General features: G+C 46.4%; 5 protein-coding genes across 5 annotated transcripts; 3 read left to right on the plus strand and 2 right to left on the minus strand.

Moving 5' to 3' along the window:
- Positions 1–6,636: 6,636 nt before the first annotated feature.
- On the plus strand, positions 6,637–8,164 carry EDB91DRAFT_1185136 (uncharacterized protein). Its single transcript, XM_041320482.1, has 6 exons — positions 6,637–7,282; positions 7,335–7,391; positions 7,442–7,523; positions 7,574–7,895; positions 7,947–7,993; positions 8,043–8,164. The coding sequence occupies exons 1-5, from the start codon at positions 6,801–6,803 to the stop codon at positions 7,991–7,993; spliced, it is 990 nt and encodes a 329-aa protein (XP_041168457.1). The 5' UTR covers positions 6,637–6,800; the 3' UTR covers positions 8,043–8,164.
- On the plus strand, positions 8,095–9,731 carry EDB91DRAFT_1185149 (uncharacterized protein). Its single transcript, XM_041320483.1, has 9 exons — positions 8,095–8,164; positions 8,217–8,300; positions 8,366–8,419; positions 8,470–8,490; positions 8,544–8,800; positions 8,858–9,043; positions 9,094–9,185; positions 9,241–9,512; positions 9,571–9,731. Exons 1-8 carry the CDS (start codon positions 8,107–8,109, stop codon positions 9,440–9,442), a joined length of 954 nt encoding a protein of 317 aa, XP_041168458.1. The 5' UTR covers positions 8,095–8,106; the 3' UTR covers positions 9,443–9,512; positions 9,571–9,731.
- A 66-nt stretch (positions 9,732–9,797) lies between these two features.
- Positions 9,798–10,953, minus strand: EDB91DRAFT_1185155 (uncharacterized protein). Its single transcript, XM_041320484.1, has 3 exons — positions 10,573–10,953; positions 10,462–10,510; positions 9,798–10,408 (listed from the first exon to the last, which is right to left on the minus strand). The coding sequence occupies exons 2-3, from the start codon at positions 10,497–10,499 to the stop codon at positions 9,946–9,948; spliced, it is 501 nt and encodes a 166-aa protein (XP_041168459.1). The 5' UTR covers positions 10,500–10,510; positions 10,573–10,953; the 3' UTR covers positions 9,798–9,945.
- A 361-nt stretch (positions 10,954–11,314) lies between these two features.
- Positions 11,315–12,585, plus strand: EDB91DRAFT_1066587 (phosphatidic acid phosphatase type 2/haloperoxidase; the record flags this gene model as incomplete). The annotated part of the gene is given in 7 exon segments (XM_041314817.1): positions 11,315–11,391; positions 11,563–11,713; positions 11,728–11,830; positions 11,879–12,016; positions 12,076–12,152; positions 12,211–12,286; positions 12,338–12,585. 7 exon segments carry the CDS (start codon positions 11,315–11,317, stop codon positions 12,583–12,585), a joined length of 870 nt encoding a protein of 289 aa, XP_041168460.1.
- A 1,245-nt stretch (positions 12,586–13,830) lies between these two features.
- On the minus strand, positions 13,831–15,079 carry EDB91DRAFT_1090019 (OPT oligopeptide transporter protein-domain-containing protein; the record flags this gene model as incomplete). Its single annotated transcript, XM_041316616.1, has 6 exons — positions 13,831–13,993; positions 14,044–14,107; positions 14,156–14,190; positions 14,240–14,588; positions 14,669–14,830; positions 14,872–15,079. 6 exons carry the CDS (start codon positions 15,077–15,079, stop codon positions 13,831–13,833), a joined length of 981 nt encoding a protein of 326 aa, XP_041168461.1.
- Between the last annotated feature and the right edge of the window lie 40 nt (positions 15,080–15,119).

A 15,119-nucleotide genomic window follows, 5' to 3' on the forward strand; every position in this document is an offset into this window, starting at 1 on the left:
ATAGAGACGGGTCACCCGGTGCCGGCCCATGGCAATAATTGTACCGTGTTAGACGAGTGGGCCGAAGGGGTGGAGTGTCCAAGGCAAACGGATGGGCCGGGTGTATATAGTATAGATGGTAGTATAGCAATGTACTATATAGGAAATTATGAATAGTAGTAGTGAATCCAGTGTGTGATAGATGAGTGGGCCGGAGGAATGGAGTGCAATATAGACGAGTGGGCCGGGGAACTGGGGTGTGATGGAGACGAGTGGGCCGGTAAATGAGGTGCAATGGAGACGAGTGGGCCGGTACATAAGGTGCAATGAAGACGAGGGGGCCGGAGAATAGGGTGCAATTGAGACGAGTGGGCCGGTATAGCAGGTGCAATGGAGATGGGTGGGCCGGTAAATAAGGTGCAATTAAGATGAGTGGGCCGGTATAGCAGGTGCAATGGAGACGGGTGGGCCGGTTAGCAGGTGCAATGGAGACGGGTGGGCCGGTAAAGGAGGTGCAATGAGGACGAGTCAGCCGGTGTTATTGGGTGCAATGAAGACGAGTCGGCCGGTGATATGGGGTGCAATGAAGACGAGCCGGCCGGTGATATGGGGTGCAATGAAGACGAGCCGGCCTGTGATATGGGGTGCAATGAAGACGAGTGGGCTGGTGATATGGGGCAATGAGACGGGTGGGCCGGCATTATAGGCAATGAAGATGAGTGGGCTGGTGATATGGGGGCAATGAAGACGGTGGGCCGGCATGATAGGGTGCAATGGAGACGGGTGGGCCGGTATTATGGGGTGCAACAACGACCGGTATTTATATAACCGGTTGCTTGTGGTAACATAGCACTCAATCCGGCGATTCCACCGGTGGTCTGATCATGTAAAATGGTTAAGATTTGACAAAGTTATGAGCCCTACAAGGGAAAGCCATAAATTTAGAGATATTATGATATATTGTATCTAGACCATTGCAACCGGTATTTTTTGACCGGTATTTACATGACCGGTTGCTTGTGGTAACATAGCACTCAATCCGGTGATTCCACCGGTGGTCTGACCATGTAACATAGTTAAGATTTGACAAAGTTAGGAGCCTTACAAGAGAAAGTCACAAAGTCAGAGGATATATCATATCTAGACCATTGTGACCGGGATTTTTCAACCGGTAGTTATGTGACCAGTTGCTTGTGGTGACATAGCACTCAGTCCGGTGATTCCACCGGTGGCCTGACCATGTAAAATGGTTAAGATTTGACAAAGTTATGAGTCTTACAACAAGAGAAAGTGACAATTTCAGAGGATATATCATGTCTAGACCATTGTGTCCGGTATTTATGTGACCGGTTGTTTATAGTAAAACATAGCACTCAATCTGGTGATTCCACTGGTGGTCTGACCATGTAAACATGGTTAGATTTGACAAAGTTATGAGCCCTACAAGAAAAAGTCACAAAGTCAGAGGATATATGATATCTACAGTATTGTGACTGGGATTTTTCAAACCGGAAGTTATGTGACCGGTTGCTTGTGGTAACATAGCACTCAATCCGGCAATTTTACCGGTGGTCTGAATCATGTAAAATGGTCAAGATTTCACAAAGTCATGAGCCCTACAAGAGAAAGGCATGAATTTAGAGGATATATGATATCTACAGTATTGTGACCGGGATTTTCAACCGGTAGTTATGTGACCAGTTGCTTGTGGTAGCATAGCACTCAATCCGGTGATTCCACGGTGGTCTGACCATGCCAAATCATTAAGATCTGACAAACTTATAAGCCTTACAAGATAAAGCCACAGATTTAGAGGATGTTATATCTAGACCATTGTGACCGGTATTTTTTGTGAACAGTTGCTTGCAGTAATATAGTACTCAATCTGGTGATTCCACTGGTGGTCTGACCATGTAAAATGGTTAAGATTGACAAAGTTATGAGCCCTAAAAGAAAAAGTCACAAAGTCAGAGGATATATGATATCTACCGTAATTGTGACTGGGATTTTCAACCGGAAGTTATGTGACCGGTTGCTTGTGGTAACATAGCACTCAATCCGGCAATTTTACCGGTGGTCTGAATCATGTAAAATGGTCAAGATTTCACAAAGTCATGAGCCCTACAAGAGAAAGTCATGAATTTAGAGGATATATGATATCTACAGTATTGTGACTGGGATTTTTCAACCGGTAGTTATGTGACCAGTTGCTTGTGGTAACATAGCGCTCAATCCGGCGATTTTACTGGTGGTCTGATCATGTAAAAATGGTCAAGATTGACAAAGTCATGAGCTCTACAGAGAAAGTCATGAATTTAGAGGATATGTGATATCTAGACCATTGTGACCCGGTATTTTTGACCGGTAGTTATGTGACCAATTGCTTGTGGTAACGTAGCACTCAATCCCGGCGATTTTACCGGTGGTCTGATCATGTAAAATGGTCAAGATTTGACAAAGTTATGAGCCTTACAAGGAAAAAGCCACCATTCAGAGGATATGTTATATCTAGACCAGAGTGTCTCCAGCTCTACCTTATGGTAGTTTACCTCTGTTCCATTTCTACTCCAGACTTGTCCACAGCAGTCTTACTCTGGGTTTCCTTGAACCTCTGGAGTTCTGCCGAACTCCCCTAGTGTCTGACCTCCGGAAACCTCTGGACTTTGTTGGACTTCCCTCCTGCCTCTCATAAATTAAGGGCACATACTCGGGTAAGGGGTGCAGCACACAAGCTGAAGTCAAGCCCTTTGAGTTCTCCTTCCTTTGAGCATGACCTTAACATCCACAGACAAAACCTTGTGATGCTGTGTACTCACCCTCTCCTGGTGGTCCATCCTCTGGGAAAGGTTTTCCTACAGGAACACAGCTGTAGAATGATATGGGGACCATTCCTAGACAGATTAGAGTATGTACACCAGGTTGGTACATCAGGATACCTACAGAATCCTTCTATACAGGCTAAAACTTCTAAGATTGCAGTTGTCACATTTTTGGTGTTTTCCCCTACTTTACCATTGCATAAATGATCCAGACTACTCATATATTATCCTTACTACATATATACCTACTTCTCATCCCAAGGATCAGTTAGAAATATGGTATAATATTGTTATCTAAGGGAAAGGGGGTATGTGTACTGATAAGGGGCCTACATTCTCCAATGGACACAATCTAGTAATCAGATGCTTGCAATATATTCTAAGCATGGTCAATATCATGGTCTCAGATTTATAAAAGGATCCACTAACAGTTGAGAGCTAGGGCAGTGAAATATCTCTGAAATAGAGTGTGGGAAAGTCCAAAAGCCCAAAACATCGAAACTCACCAGTTTGGTGTATATGTAGTGGTTGGACTTTTACTTACCAATCCTAATATTTCCTCACCACACTCTTCTACAAAGACTTTACCTTCAGGGCAATGTGTATTTTAGGTTCATTATGTAGTCTACTATACATACTACTGCATTTTTAATAAAATCTTTGGTGTGTGTGATATATGTCAGTGACTTTCAGTGACAGGGGTAAATTGTCATATGTCAAGCCTATGTTGTTTTACTTATCTTACCGTCAATACTTGAGGGATCTTTCCAGAATTTTAGGACCATGACTAGGGATATACATGGGACATATCCCAAGTGTCTGATTACCAATAACATCCTTGATAGTGTTGGAGGGTTCTTATCAGTTATGTTTTCATGTATATATGCTATATTGTTTGATGTAGCCCTTCAGGGGGTCAACTAAGTGGTGGAATATGTTAATATATACTCCTAAATATGTTTTGACAGTGCTAGAACACTCTCCTATCAAAGGGGCAAAATGGAATCCCCTGATTGAGTGCTACATTACCACAAGCAACCGGTTGCAAAAATACTGATTACAATGGTCCAGATATAAGCTGATACAACACTGTATCCTTTGAATTTATGACTTGGTCTTATAAGGCTCAGAACTTTGTCAAATCTTAACCATTTTACATGATCAGACTACCGGTGGAATCACCAGATTGAGTACTATATTACTGCAAGCAACTGTTCACAAAAATACCGGTCACAATGGTCTAGATATAACATCCTCTAAATCTGTGGCTTTATCTTGTAAGGCTCATAAGTTTGTCAGATCTTAATGATTTTGCATGGTCAGACCACCGGTGGAATCACCGGATTGAGTGCTATGCTACCACAAGCAACTGGTCACATAACTACCGGTTGAAAATCCCGGTCACAATACTGTAGATATCATATATCCTCTAAATTCATGACTTTCTCTTGTAGGGCTCATGACTTTGTGAAATCTTGACCATTTTACATGATTCAGACCACCGGTAAAATTGCCAGATTGAGTGCTATGTTACCACAAGCAACCGGTCACATAACTTCCGGTTGAAAAATCCCAGTCACAATACTGTAGATATCATATATCCTCTGACTTTGTGACTTTTTCTTGTAGCACTCATAACTTTGTCAAATCTTGACCATTTTACATGATAAGACCACTGGTGGAATCACCGGATTGAGTGCTATGTTACCACAAGCAACCGGTCACATAACTTCCGGTTGAAAAATCCCGGTCACAATGGTCTAGATATCATATATCCTCTGCCAGTGAATTTGTGACTTTTTCTTGTAGCACTCATAACTTTGTCAAATATTAACCATTTTACATGATCAGACCACCAGTGAAATCACCGGATTGAGTACTGTTACTAGAAACAACCGGTCACATAAATACCGGTCACAATGGTCTAGACATGATATATCCTCTGAAATTGTCACTTTCTCTTGTTGTAAGGCTCATAACTTTGTCAAATCTTAACCATTTTACATGGTCAGACCACTGGTGGAATCACCGGATTGAGTGCTACATTACCACAAGCAACCGGTCACGTAAATACCGGTCAAAAAATACCGGTTGCAATGGTCTAGATACAATACATCATAATATCCTCTAAATTTATGGCTTTCTCTTGTAGGGCTCATAACTTTGTCAAATCTTAACCATTTTACATGGTCAGACCACCAGTGGAATCACCAGATTGAGTGCTATGTTTTACTATAAACAACCGGTCACATAAATACCGGACACAATGGTCTAGACATGATATATCCTCTGAAATTGTCACTTTCTCTTGTTGTAAGACTCATAACTTTGTCAAATCTTAACCATTTTACATGGTCAGGCCACCGGTGGAATCACCGGACTGAGTGCTATGTCACCACAAGCAACTGGTCACATAACTACCGGTTGAAAAATCCCGGTCACAATGGTCTAGATATGATATATCCTCTGACTTTGTGACTTTCTCTTGTAAGGCTCCTAACTTTGTCAAATCTTAACTATGTTACATGGTCAGACCACCGATGGAATCACCGGATTGAGTGCTATGTTACCACAAGCAACCGGTCATGTAAATACCGGTCAAAAAATACCGGTTGCAATGGTCTAGATACAATATATCATAATATCCTCTAAATTTATGGCTTTCCCTTGTAGGGCTCATAACTTTGTCAAATCTTAACCATTTTACATGATCAGACCACCGGTGGAATCGCCGGATTGAGTGCTATGTTACCACAAGCAACCGGTTATATAAATACCGGTCGTTGTTGCACCCCATAATACCGGCCCACCCGTCTCCATTGCACCCTATCATGCCGGCCCCACCCGTCTTCATTGCACCCCATATCACCAGCCCACTCATCTTCATTGCGCCCTATAATGCCGGCCCACCCGTCTTCATTGCACCCCATATCACCAGCCCACTCGTCTTCATTGCACCCCATATCACAGGCCGGCTCGTCTTCATTGCACCCCATATCACCGGCCGGCTCGTCTTCATTGCACCCCATATCACCGGCCGGCTCGTCTTCATTGCACCCCATATCACCGGCCGACTCGTCTTCATTGCACCCAATAACACCGGCTGACTCGTCCTCATTGCACCTCCTTTACCAGCCCACCCGTCTCCATTGCACCTGCTATACCGGCCCACCCGTCTCCATTGCACCTGCTATACCGGCCCACTCATCTTAATTGCACCTTATTACCGGCCCACCCATCTCCATTGCACCTGCTATACCGGCCCACCCGTCTCCATTGCACCTGCTATACCGGCCCACTTGTCTTAATTGCACCCTATTCTCCGGCCCCCTCGTCTTCATTGCACCTTATGTACCGGCCCACTCGTCTCCATTGCACCTCATTTACTGGCCCACTCGTCCCCATCGCACCCCAGTTCCCCAGCCCACTCGTCTATATTGCACTCCATTCCTCTGGCCCACTCATCTATCACACACTGGATTCACTACTACTATTCATAATTTCCTATATAGTACATTGCTATACTACCATCTATACTATATACACCCGGCCCATCCGTTTGCCTTGGACACTCCACCCCCTCGGCCCACTCGTCTAACATGGTACAATTATTGCCATGGGCCGGCACCGGGTGGCCCGTCTCTATCGGCACATTGTCACGCCCGGCTGCCCGTCTGAGACGGGTATATGTTACTGCATTATGTGGATGAGGATGAGGATATATGTCGCTAATAATGTTGTTTGGTCGTTCTACGTAGACTCGCGTAGACTGCGGTAGACTGCGGCAGACTGCGGTAGACTGCGGTAGATTCTGCGGAGTTATCCGAACTGAGTCTACCAATTTTCTACGCGAGTCCACGGTAGATTCTACGTAGATTCTACCCATGCACCTTACATGCCCTCCAAAAAGTTGCCGTCACGGTGTTGGCAAGTTGCAATGTGCGGCCGCTCAATTGAACTTTAAAGCTTGCAAGCTTGAACACCAGACGACAACGACAAAACATGTTGAGCACGAGGCTGATTCAAAGGCTCTTGAAACGATTGTGTCAAGTGTTGGCGGCACTGACAACTTCATCTGCCCAGCGCTTACGCATTCTCGTGTCCTGCTTTCGACATTTTGTGATCAATTTGATACCTAGGCACAATACTGACTCAACGTCGAGCTCCCCTCCGGACTGCTGTACTGTCTTCACCGGTGCTGGATCCAATGCACGCTGTCCCCAGACCACCTTACCACTTCACAACCGGCACATAACTTCAGCAAGAGCCGCAAGTGGCACTGGCACTCAGGATGTGGTGTTGTCTTCAACACTTCCATTAGCCATGCCTCAGGTTCCATCCATTCTCCAGCAACCCGTCCCGCTCCAGATGTCTCCACCCACAAATGCTGGCAACACAATATCTTCCAATACTCCCGTCATCACTCCCCATTTTGTGCCATTCGCTGCGAATGATGTTTCACGATATGAGAACCGTCCTCTTGTGTACGTGCAGCACTCAATCTGAACTATGGATGGTTTTGAGGAGTCACTCCAGAGATGAATCTCGCCAGAGCGATCGAATTCCAGCGCTAATGAGGCGTTTCGACAACGAGTGAGTGCATTAGCCGGGCCATATTTGAATGCGGATAGCAAACCGTGCAGATCATGTCCATGGTTGAACGGGTCGGACTGGCAGTCATACGTACACCCGGAAGGCGTGCTGTATTTGTACAACGACCACCGAGTAAGGACTCAATCATGAAGGTCATAACATGTTTTTGATAGACTCTGTAGAGAACGTTCACGGAAGCAAACATGAATAAAAGCATGTTCAGCTTGATCGACGGATGCGTAAATGCGTTATATGACCTACCACAAGCAAAATCAGTGAACCTCGAAGCTGATGACATCGAGCTCGTCGTGCAAGTAGCGCAGGTTGAAGCCCGGGATGGTGTTCAACTGTCTTGTCATTATTATTTTGTTGACCACACAGCTCGAACTCTCTTCTGGCTGCACGATTACCATCAAGAGAATCTTTTGAGCGGGCTCCAAGGCGTCACTAAAACCAGGAATCTTTTTAGCGGGCTCCAAGGCGTCGCTGATCCGAGTCACATTCGTGCGTTATGCGAGATTTACGATGATTCCGCTAATATGAACGAGCCACTAGGATATGTCTTGGAGTCTGAGTACTGGTGTGTCACATGCATTGTATGAATTCCAGTTACTTCCCGCCGGGCCCATTTTGATTCGAACTTGGTTCCAGGCCCTGTATGATATCATGACATGAAACGAGCAGGACGCACTGCGAATACTACCCGAACCACAAGATGGATCGACCGAAGATGATCAAGGAACTGAGGGAGCTTGTCATGCATGCGAGTGCAGGTAATGATCGCCTGTAATTAATGATCGATTTTCTTTTGAACACGAGATTCAGAGATCATCACTTCTGACATGTCCTTGTCGCCTTTTGATGCCGATGAACTTACCAGAATTCTGGAGCTGATAAACCATCTTCAAGGTGTGGCGGTCCTCCTCGAGCCGTTTACGTCTGCAATAGTCTAAAGTGCTACTACATTTCTAAAGCGAACACTCTGGACAACGATAACAATGATTTCCCACATTCCACTTGTGTTATCGGTAAGCAAAGCTATCATGGTTCAATCGAAGATTCACCGTTCCCCCAATAGCGAGGTTCATGCATTATTTCTGTATATTCTTCTTTTTTTTAAAAAATTCAGTGCGTGGCTCATTTTTTCTGAAGATATAGCCAAGTTCTTTAATTTCTGCGGTCTGCCTTGCGCTCGTCTCGAAGCCGACAAATCAGTGTATAAGGAGAATACTACCTTTCACCCACTGACCAGCAGCATTTCCCTGGCTCTCGAGGCCATGCTTTTTTGGGCCCCACGAGCGCACTTGGAAGATCTTCGAAAAGTGTGGGTGGATGAATGTATCAACACTCCACATTGGAAAGACTTCAACAAAAATCTCATGGCAGAATGGACTGGGATCACAATCTACGTACGTATCATGAAGTCAGCCTCCTTCGTAACTTGATCCTGGTTTTGATCTTTCCAGTCTACCGTCATGTTAGCCGTAGATGTAAGTTTCCTTGCAGTCCCGAATGTGAACATCATCCAGTCACAGTCGATCGGTATCATTGCCACCTATCTCTCGATTATTTTCATCACCGGCTCCTTGATCGTCTCAGTTCTGCTAGTGCGTCAAAACCAAAGACATGGTTTTGAATCAGCAGAAAAAGCAGCAAGTTATCGTCTAGCGTGCACCTTTTCCACGCTAACCAATCTCATCAGGCAGATTTCATGTCCAATATGACGGGGACGTTTTTTGGGGTGAGGGCCCTTGCTACGGTACACAGTCTTCCCTACGCAATGCTTATGTGGGGGTAGGTGGATCACTAGTCCTTCATCAGCACTAATGGTTACCATGCTCTTCACTAGGATGATCTACTTCGCAATCGCCATTCTGTACAATGTATTCAAGTCTACGATGGTGGCCATGCTGGCATCGGTTGTCAGCGGGTGCGTGGTCGTTATCATGTTCATTTTGTGGTTCCTCTGGGCAGCAAGAGAGTTTCATATTTTCGGGCAACTCATGAGGTCCGTTTTTCCTTCCGTACTCGCAGCAGATACCCTACCTTAGCGCATTCCGATTTTATACGCAATATTGGCAGGAGCTTTATTTATGATCAACTGGGTTTTTACGTTGAATGCCTGAATCAGTATTAAGTTGGCTCCAGTGTAGAAGTCGATGTGGATATATCCGTCGTACCAATTTGAGGAAGGAAACTGCAGTGACCACGTTGGAGAGAGCAGACGTCCGCGTCGGTCGTGAATGGGCAGTTGCTCAAAGACACTTTGGCCCAGGGGTAGTGCGTGTTTGTAGTGGGCAGTGTACCAGTGTTGGACTTGCCAGTGCCTGTGATGCGCGTGCCGCATCGGCACTTCCAATCTCAGTACGCTTTACAATGATGTCGACCTAGAATAAAATACTTACATTTCTTGTATTTCTGTTCCGTTCCCACTGGCTGTCACTCGCAAATGAGATGTATATTGCTTGCACGAAATAAAATGTAATTGAGTGGGGCTATTGTTCGCCATCGTGGAGCATGTAGAGCAACGGCGTCAAAAACATCACTGAGACCATCACATACCGACTCTAGTTGGCACCACAGGGTGAGCGACAGCGGAAGATAAGATCCTGAGCGGCGAATCCGCGTCGATTCTCGATGACGTTTCATGGATATAAAGGTTCACATTGCACCACAACCGAGGGGAGGCATGTGCGGCCCCACGCCAAGAGCTGCATACGAGCCCCAGCTGTACTAGTGTTAAATCACGGGCACGGCCGAGAAAGGTGAATGGATCGTCCGGAGACCTCATTGGTAGACGGTGTTCAAAAATGAGGGCAAGGGCCTCGTCGGGAATTCTCTTCACCGGAGAAAGAGTCGCATAGAAATCCGAGATCATGCTGCGATGAGACTGTACTCTGTCTGTTCCAGAGCACCTAACAGCTGTTCTCTTTCGAGTTCTAGGTCGCCCCTCCGCGCCTGCTGTGCTTCTATATGGTTGATGATGATGCGCTTTTGGACATTGGTTGGCACAAGTGCTATCTGCAGAGTTTAGAGCTGCATTAGACACATTATACCAGTGGACGCTTACTGGAATTTGAGAGCTAGCGACTGGCGGTGACCGTTCATTTGGAGCCCTCCTGCAAGGTGCACGTTAGTACTTACTGCTATGGTTTCACCGATCACGAACTCAACAACATACTTTTCCAGGTTACAAGTCTGTCGCTTGCTCTCCAAATTCCCCGGTTGAACTCGATGGTTTATGGCATAGGTGAGTACTGGCGCCATAGTAATCTCCACGGCGAGTTTCCAAAATTAGACTCCTCGGGACTCCCGGAGACATCAAGCCAGGTTGCATGACATTATAATAATATTGACTTCGTGGAAGATATGAGAGACCGTGGTACCACAGCAAAGGAGGACCCTCGCAATGCCAACACATGCCCTGGATCACCACCGTTACTTGTTGGCAAAGCAAGCATAAGAGCTTACAGAACGCCTGGAGCCTGAGCTGACTCTGCGCTCGAAGATGGGTTTCATGCTCAAGAATAGAGCGAGTGGGAGACGCTTCTAATAATAGTCCGTGTGACTATCCTCGTGGGCACCATGCTAATCTATTGCAAGCACAATCCTGGAAACAGACTGAAATGTACATCAACGGTACACACCCTTCAAAGCTATAAAACCGTGGACGGACTGTTATGTTGCCTTTTGACTTTATCCTGGAACCAATTTTATCATATTCCAACACCATGAGCAGACCACGACCAGGCTTACGGCGATTCATGATATCGTATGCCCCCGACTGGTGAACTTCTTGCTATCACTGAATTCTAGGCTTGAGCTCATAGTCTCTTTTCCCTGAAGGATCATATCTGGTACGCTTTGGTGAGGGCTTGGAGCCACGGAGGTTGTTGAAGGACCTAGAGCTAAAGACTAGATGAATGCGCAGGGCAATCTTCTGGGTTATCGACAACCACGTTTCTGGGTTTAAGAGGCACTTCTCGTTGTCTGATGTCTCGTGAGTGCTAGTGCTTCTATGATCGGATCCGCCTTCACGTCGAGCCTATCACCCTTGTGCCAGATTACGATATCCGTGGGTGTTGCTCTTCAACTGAGTTCATTGACCTATAACGTTCACTGCATACCTGCCAGTCATGCTGTCAATCAACGTGTCGGTGTAAGCAACGAGGAACACGGAAAAAGCCTTTTCATTAACAATGTGCCAGTCGACAGCTCTCAAGCTCATCTCTTGGGGCATCCCATTTGCAATCCAGTGCCTCGTCAATGTTCTGACAGTTCGGTCATGGTGGGATTTTCACCATAGTACCTTGGGGATGTATGTGCATAAACCTAGCTAGATTTTATGGTTACTGATGACGATGCAGTACTCCTCTCTCTGTCGATGACAGGGTCCATCACACAACTAGTCAAAGTCACGGTTGGACGACCTCGACCAGGTAAACTTGTTGCTTCTCACTCATAGGCATATCTTACGATGTTTAAAGATTTAATCTCACGCTGTCAACCTGCGCCGGGCTCCGAAGACCCTCTTTGGGGCCTCTCTACTGCAGACATATGTACACAGGCTGCATCGAAGATATTCGAGGATGGATGGCGAAGCTTCCCTAGTGGTCATTCCAGTAGTGTGTCAGACCCTATCTCTCCCTGTCACATTTCATTGATCGGACGGTTTTGTATGTAGTGTCCTTTGCAGGCCTTGGATTCCTTGCCTTCTACTTGGCTGGTAAACTGCACCTATTTGACACACGGGGATATGTCGTAAGTTCCCCTTGTCCTGCGGGCAGTTTCAATACATGTTTGACCATGCACGATTCAGGGTAAAGCGTGGATATCTATCACTCCTCTTACTGGTGCCTTATTCGTGGCGACTTCGCGCACTATGGACTACCGCCGTAAGATCCCGTTTCCCGAAATCATGTTAGGTAGCTCACTTTGCCATTCAGACCACTGGCAGGACGTTGTGACTGGATCTGCGCTTGGCCTTCTCCTCGCATATTTCTCGTACAGACAATATTACCCTCACCTAGCATCGGCAGATGCGCATGAGCCGTATGCTACCCGGTTCGAAGATGCCAAGAGTGTGGAACTGGATGGCATCGATGGAGCCACGGACTCGTTGCTGGGTCGTTATGAGGAAGATGCGGAAGTGATCAGCACGAGGCGAAATCCAACCACAGGGATTCGACGATAACGTTCGTTACAGTATATGTCAAACACGAGCTCATTTTATTTCTCGGGCGCTGTTGTCTGACAGCTTGATTACTTGTTGGTGACAGCTCGTATATCGAAGAATAAAATGGCAGAAGTTTATATATTATTGCATCCCTTGGACAAACCTTCCTTCGCCCACTGGTTCCCCAAGCCTACATCTTCTCGCTATCACCACAGAACACTCGTTTTGCAGCGCCATCACTATCATCTGATCCCATACATGTGTCATCGTCCCAACAGATGGGCTAACGCACTTGAATAGCAAATACTACGTGGCTTTTCGAGGATGGACCCCCGGCGTTTACATCCAATGGTGAGTCCAAGTGTCATGACATGTCATTGGTCAGGCTGTTGACAGCGGAAAATTGTCGTCGTGCGGCACATGGTTTCTCAGAGCAGGTATGACACTTGGGCATGCTCAACATGCATACATTGTGGCTTTCGCGCTTGGATGTGTAAGTACTGTGCCATATCATCAATAGATGTCTTCAGAATATGTGTAGTGTTCAGATCATGCTACGCTGGACTGCGTTAGCACGTTGCTATCTCGCCTTGTCATTGATATAGCGCAACCCTCGGGGCCGCAGATGACAGCGTTGGTCTTGAGGGGTGATATCGTATCATGAGAACGTCGCAGTGGTATATGGTATTCAAAGGTCGTGAGCCAGGCATCTACCCCTTCTGGTGAGGGACTCGTAGTTCGCCATCTTGTGCAGTCCCGAAGCCCTTGATTGAATAAGTTGTAAATCGGGCGGGAGGTGTTTCATGTCAGCAAAAATATATACCGTAGCTACCGGTACCGTGAGGATGCCATTGCGGCGTTTCGGGAAGCGGAGGAGTGGGGTCAGGTAGAGTTTGTCTAACGTGTATATCTTGCATGTTATTGGATGAATCTATGCTTCATTCGCCGCACTGAAGGTCAGTCTGATTAATTATGTCTATGCCGATTGTTACATGATTTTTTCCGGTAAGTTGTACAAAATTGTAGGCTGGAAAATCAGGGAAAGGTGGGGATGCTAGTGGGTCATGAGAGTTGTTCTGTATCATTTGCAGCTCTGGGCTGATATTGGCAGGACTGATAGCATAAGAAAGCTTTTGGTGGACAAGCCATTAAGATGAGATGTTTTGATAGGTGTTTAGTATTTACTCCGTTGCGAGTCTCCACCTGCCTGGCAGAGGGCATCAAAGTGCTGTGGGCAGGTGCCTACTAGTAAATACTTAACGTCTATCCACAATAAATCCCACCAGGACAACCGGCTGATGACCCATATGTCGCACCAGAAACGCCCAGAATCGTGAAAACGGCATTCACGGTACTACCAACACCTTCCCCTGCGATAAACCCTGCTGCAATAGCAAAACAATATGTCTGGTAGCTATTAAAGAACCTGCATGGGACGTCATATGACGCCCTTAAGTAATATTTCATGACACGCACTTGGTTCTCCAAAAGAATGCAAGAGTCGACCCGAGCGACATCGCCAGAGGGTACACGGATACATCTGAAAGGTAAGCAACACGACCATCACTGTCAAACACAGATCACTCACTCATCATCATCCCAATTCCAATAGCATTGAAGTTGCTTCACGTTCTCGTCAGACGTCATCAGTAACGCAACCATTGTTACTCACGGCATGAAGGGGTGATATCTGGGAGGAACCACCGTATACTTTGCCACGACGGAAATGGCAGCCGTGAATCCAAGTGCGATGGCCGTATACCCAGACGACGGTGGGATTGGTAACGTTTTCGAAGTCACAGCAACTGCTACTGCACGCCATGCCTGTACACTAGGCGTGGAGAATGGGCATGTCGTGTGGTCCAAGTCGTTGATACAGGGGTAAGCGGTTGAAAACACGACGTAGAGACCAGCTGATACAAAAATCGAGACCACGGCTCCACAAAGCTGAGCAACGAAGACAGCCCTAGGAGACGCTCGGAGAAGGTGCGCGGTCTTCAGATCCTGGATCATATGCCCGGCTAATCCCAGCATCAACGAATATTCAGGGGCTTGAGAAGAAAACTGGGAGACCTTGTTCTGCGGCACCTATTTGATTCACGATGTTCAAGCAGCTTGTCATGTTTGAACGATTGATTGAACTTGCCTAGCGTCAACATTCCAGAAAGCAAGGTCAGGAGCTGGGAGCGTTTGACGGGGTAGTTTTGACTACTTGCTAAACCTCCGAAGATCAGCTGTGAAGCATTGGCTACCAGCATGGAACCTGTCAGCGCCCGTAAACAATGGACTGCTGAATGTGGTTACCGGTTGCGCCGACGGGAATTAGGTTGGTCCGACCAACGCTTTCACAGGAAATGAGGCTGAATAAAAAAGAGAATATGATCGCTACACGATCGAAGGTAAATGTTAGCTTCGGCATATAATCGGCCTCGCGCAACGCAAACACACCGAGGAGAGTGACACCGACGTTCTGTCCGAACTGCACGCTCATGACGATGCACGTAATGATCATACTGAGGACAAGTAGAGAACCCCAGGCCCACAGAGGGACC

This window comes from Suillus paluster (assembly GCF_016628075.1).
Source record: "Suillus paluster strain FC165 chromosome Unknown EDB91scaffold_481, whole genome shotgun sequence".
NCBI lineage: Eukaryota > Fungi > Basidiomycota > Agaricomycetes > Boletales > Suillaceae > Suillus > Suillus paluster.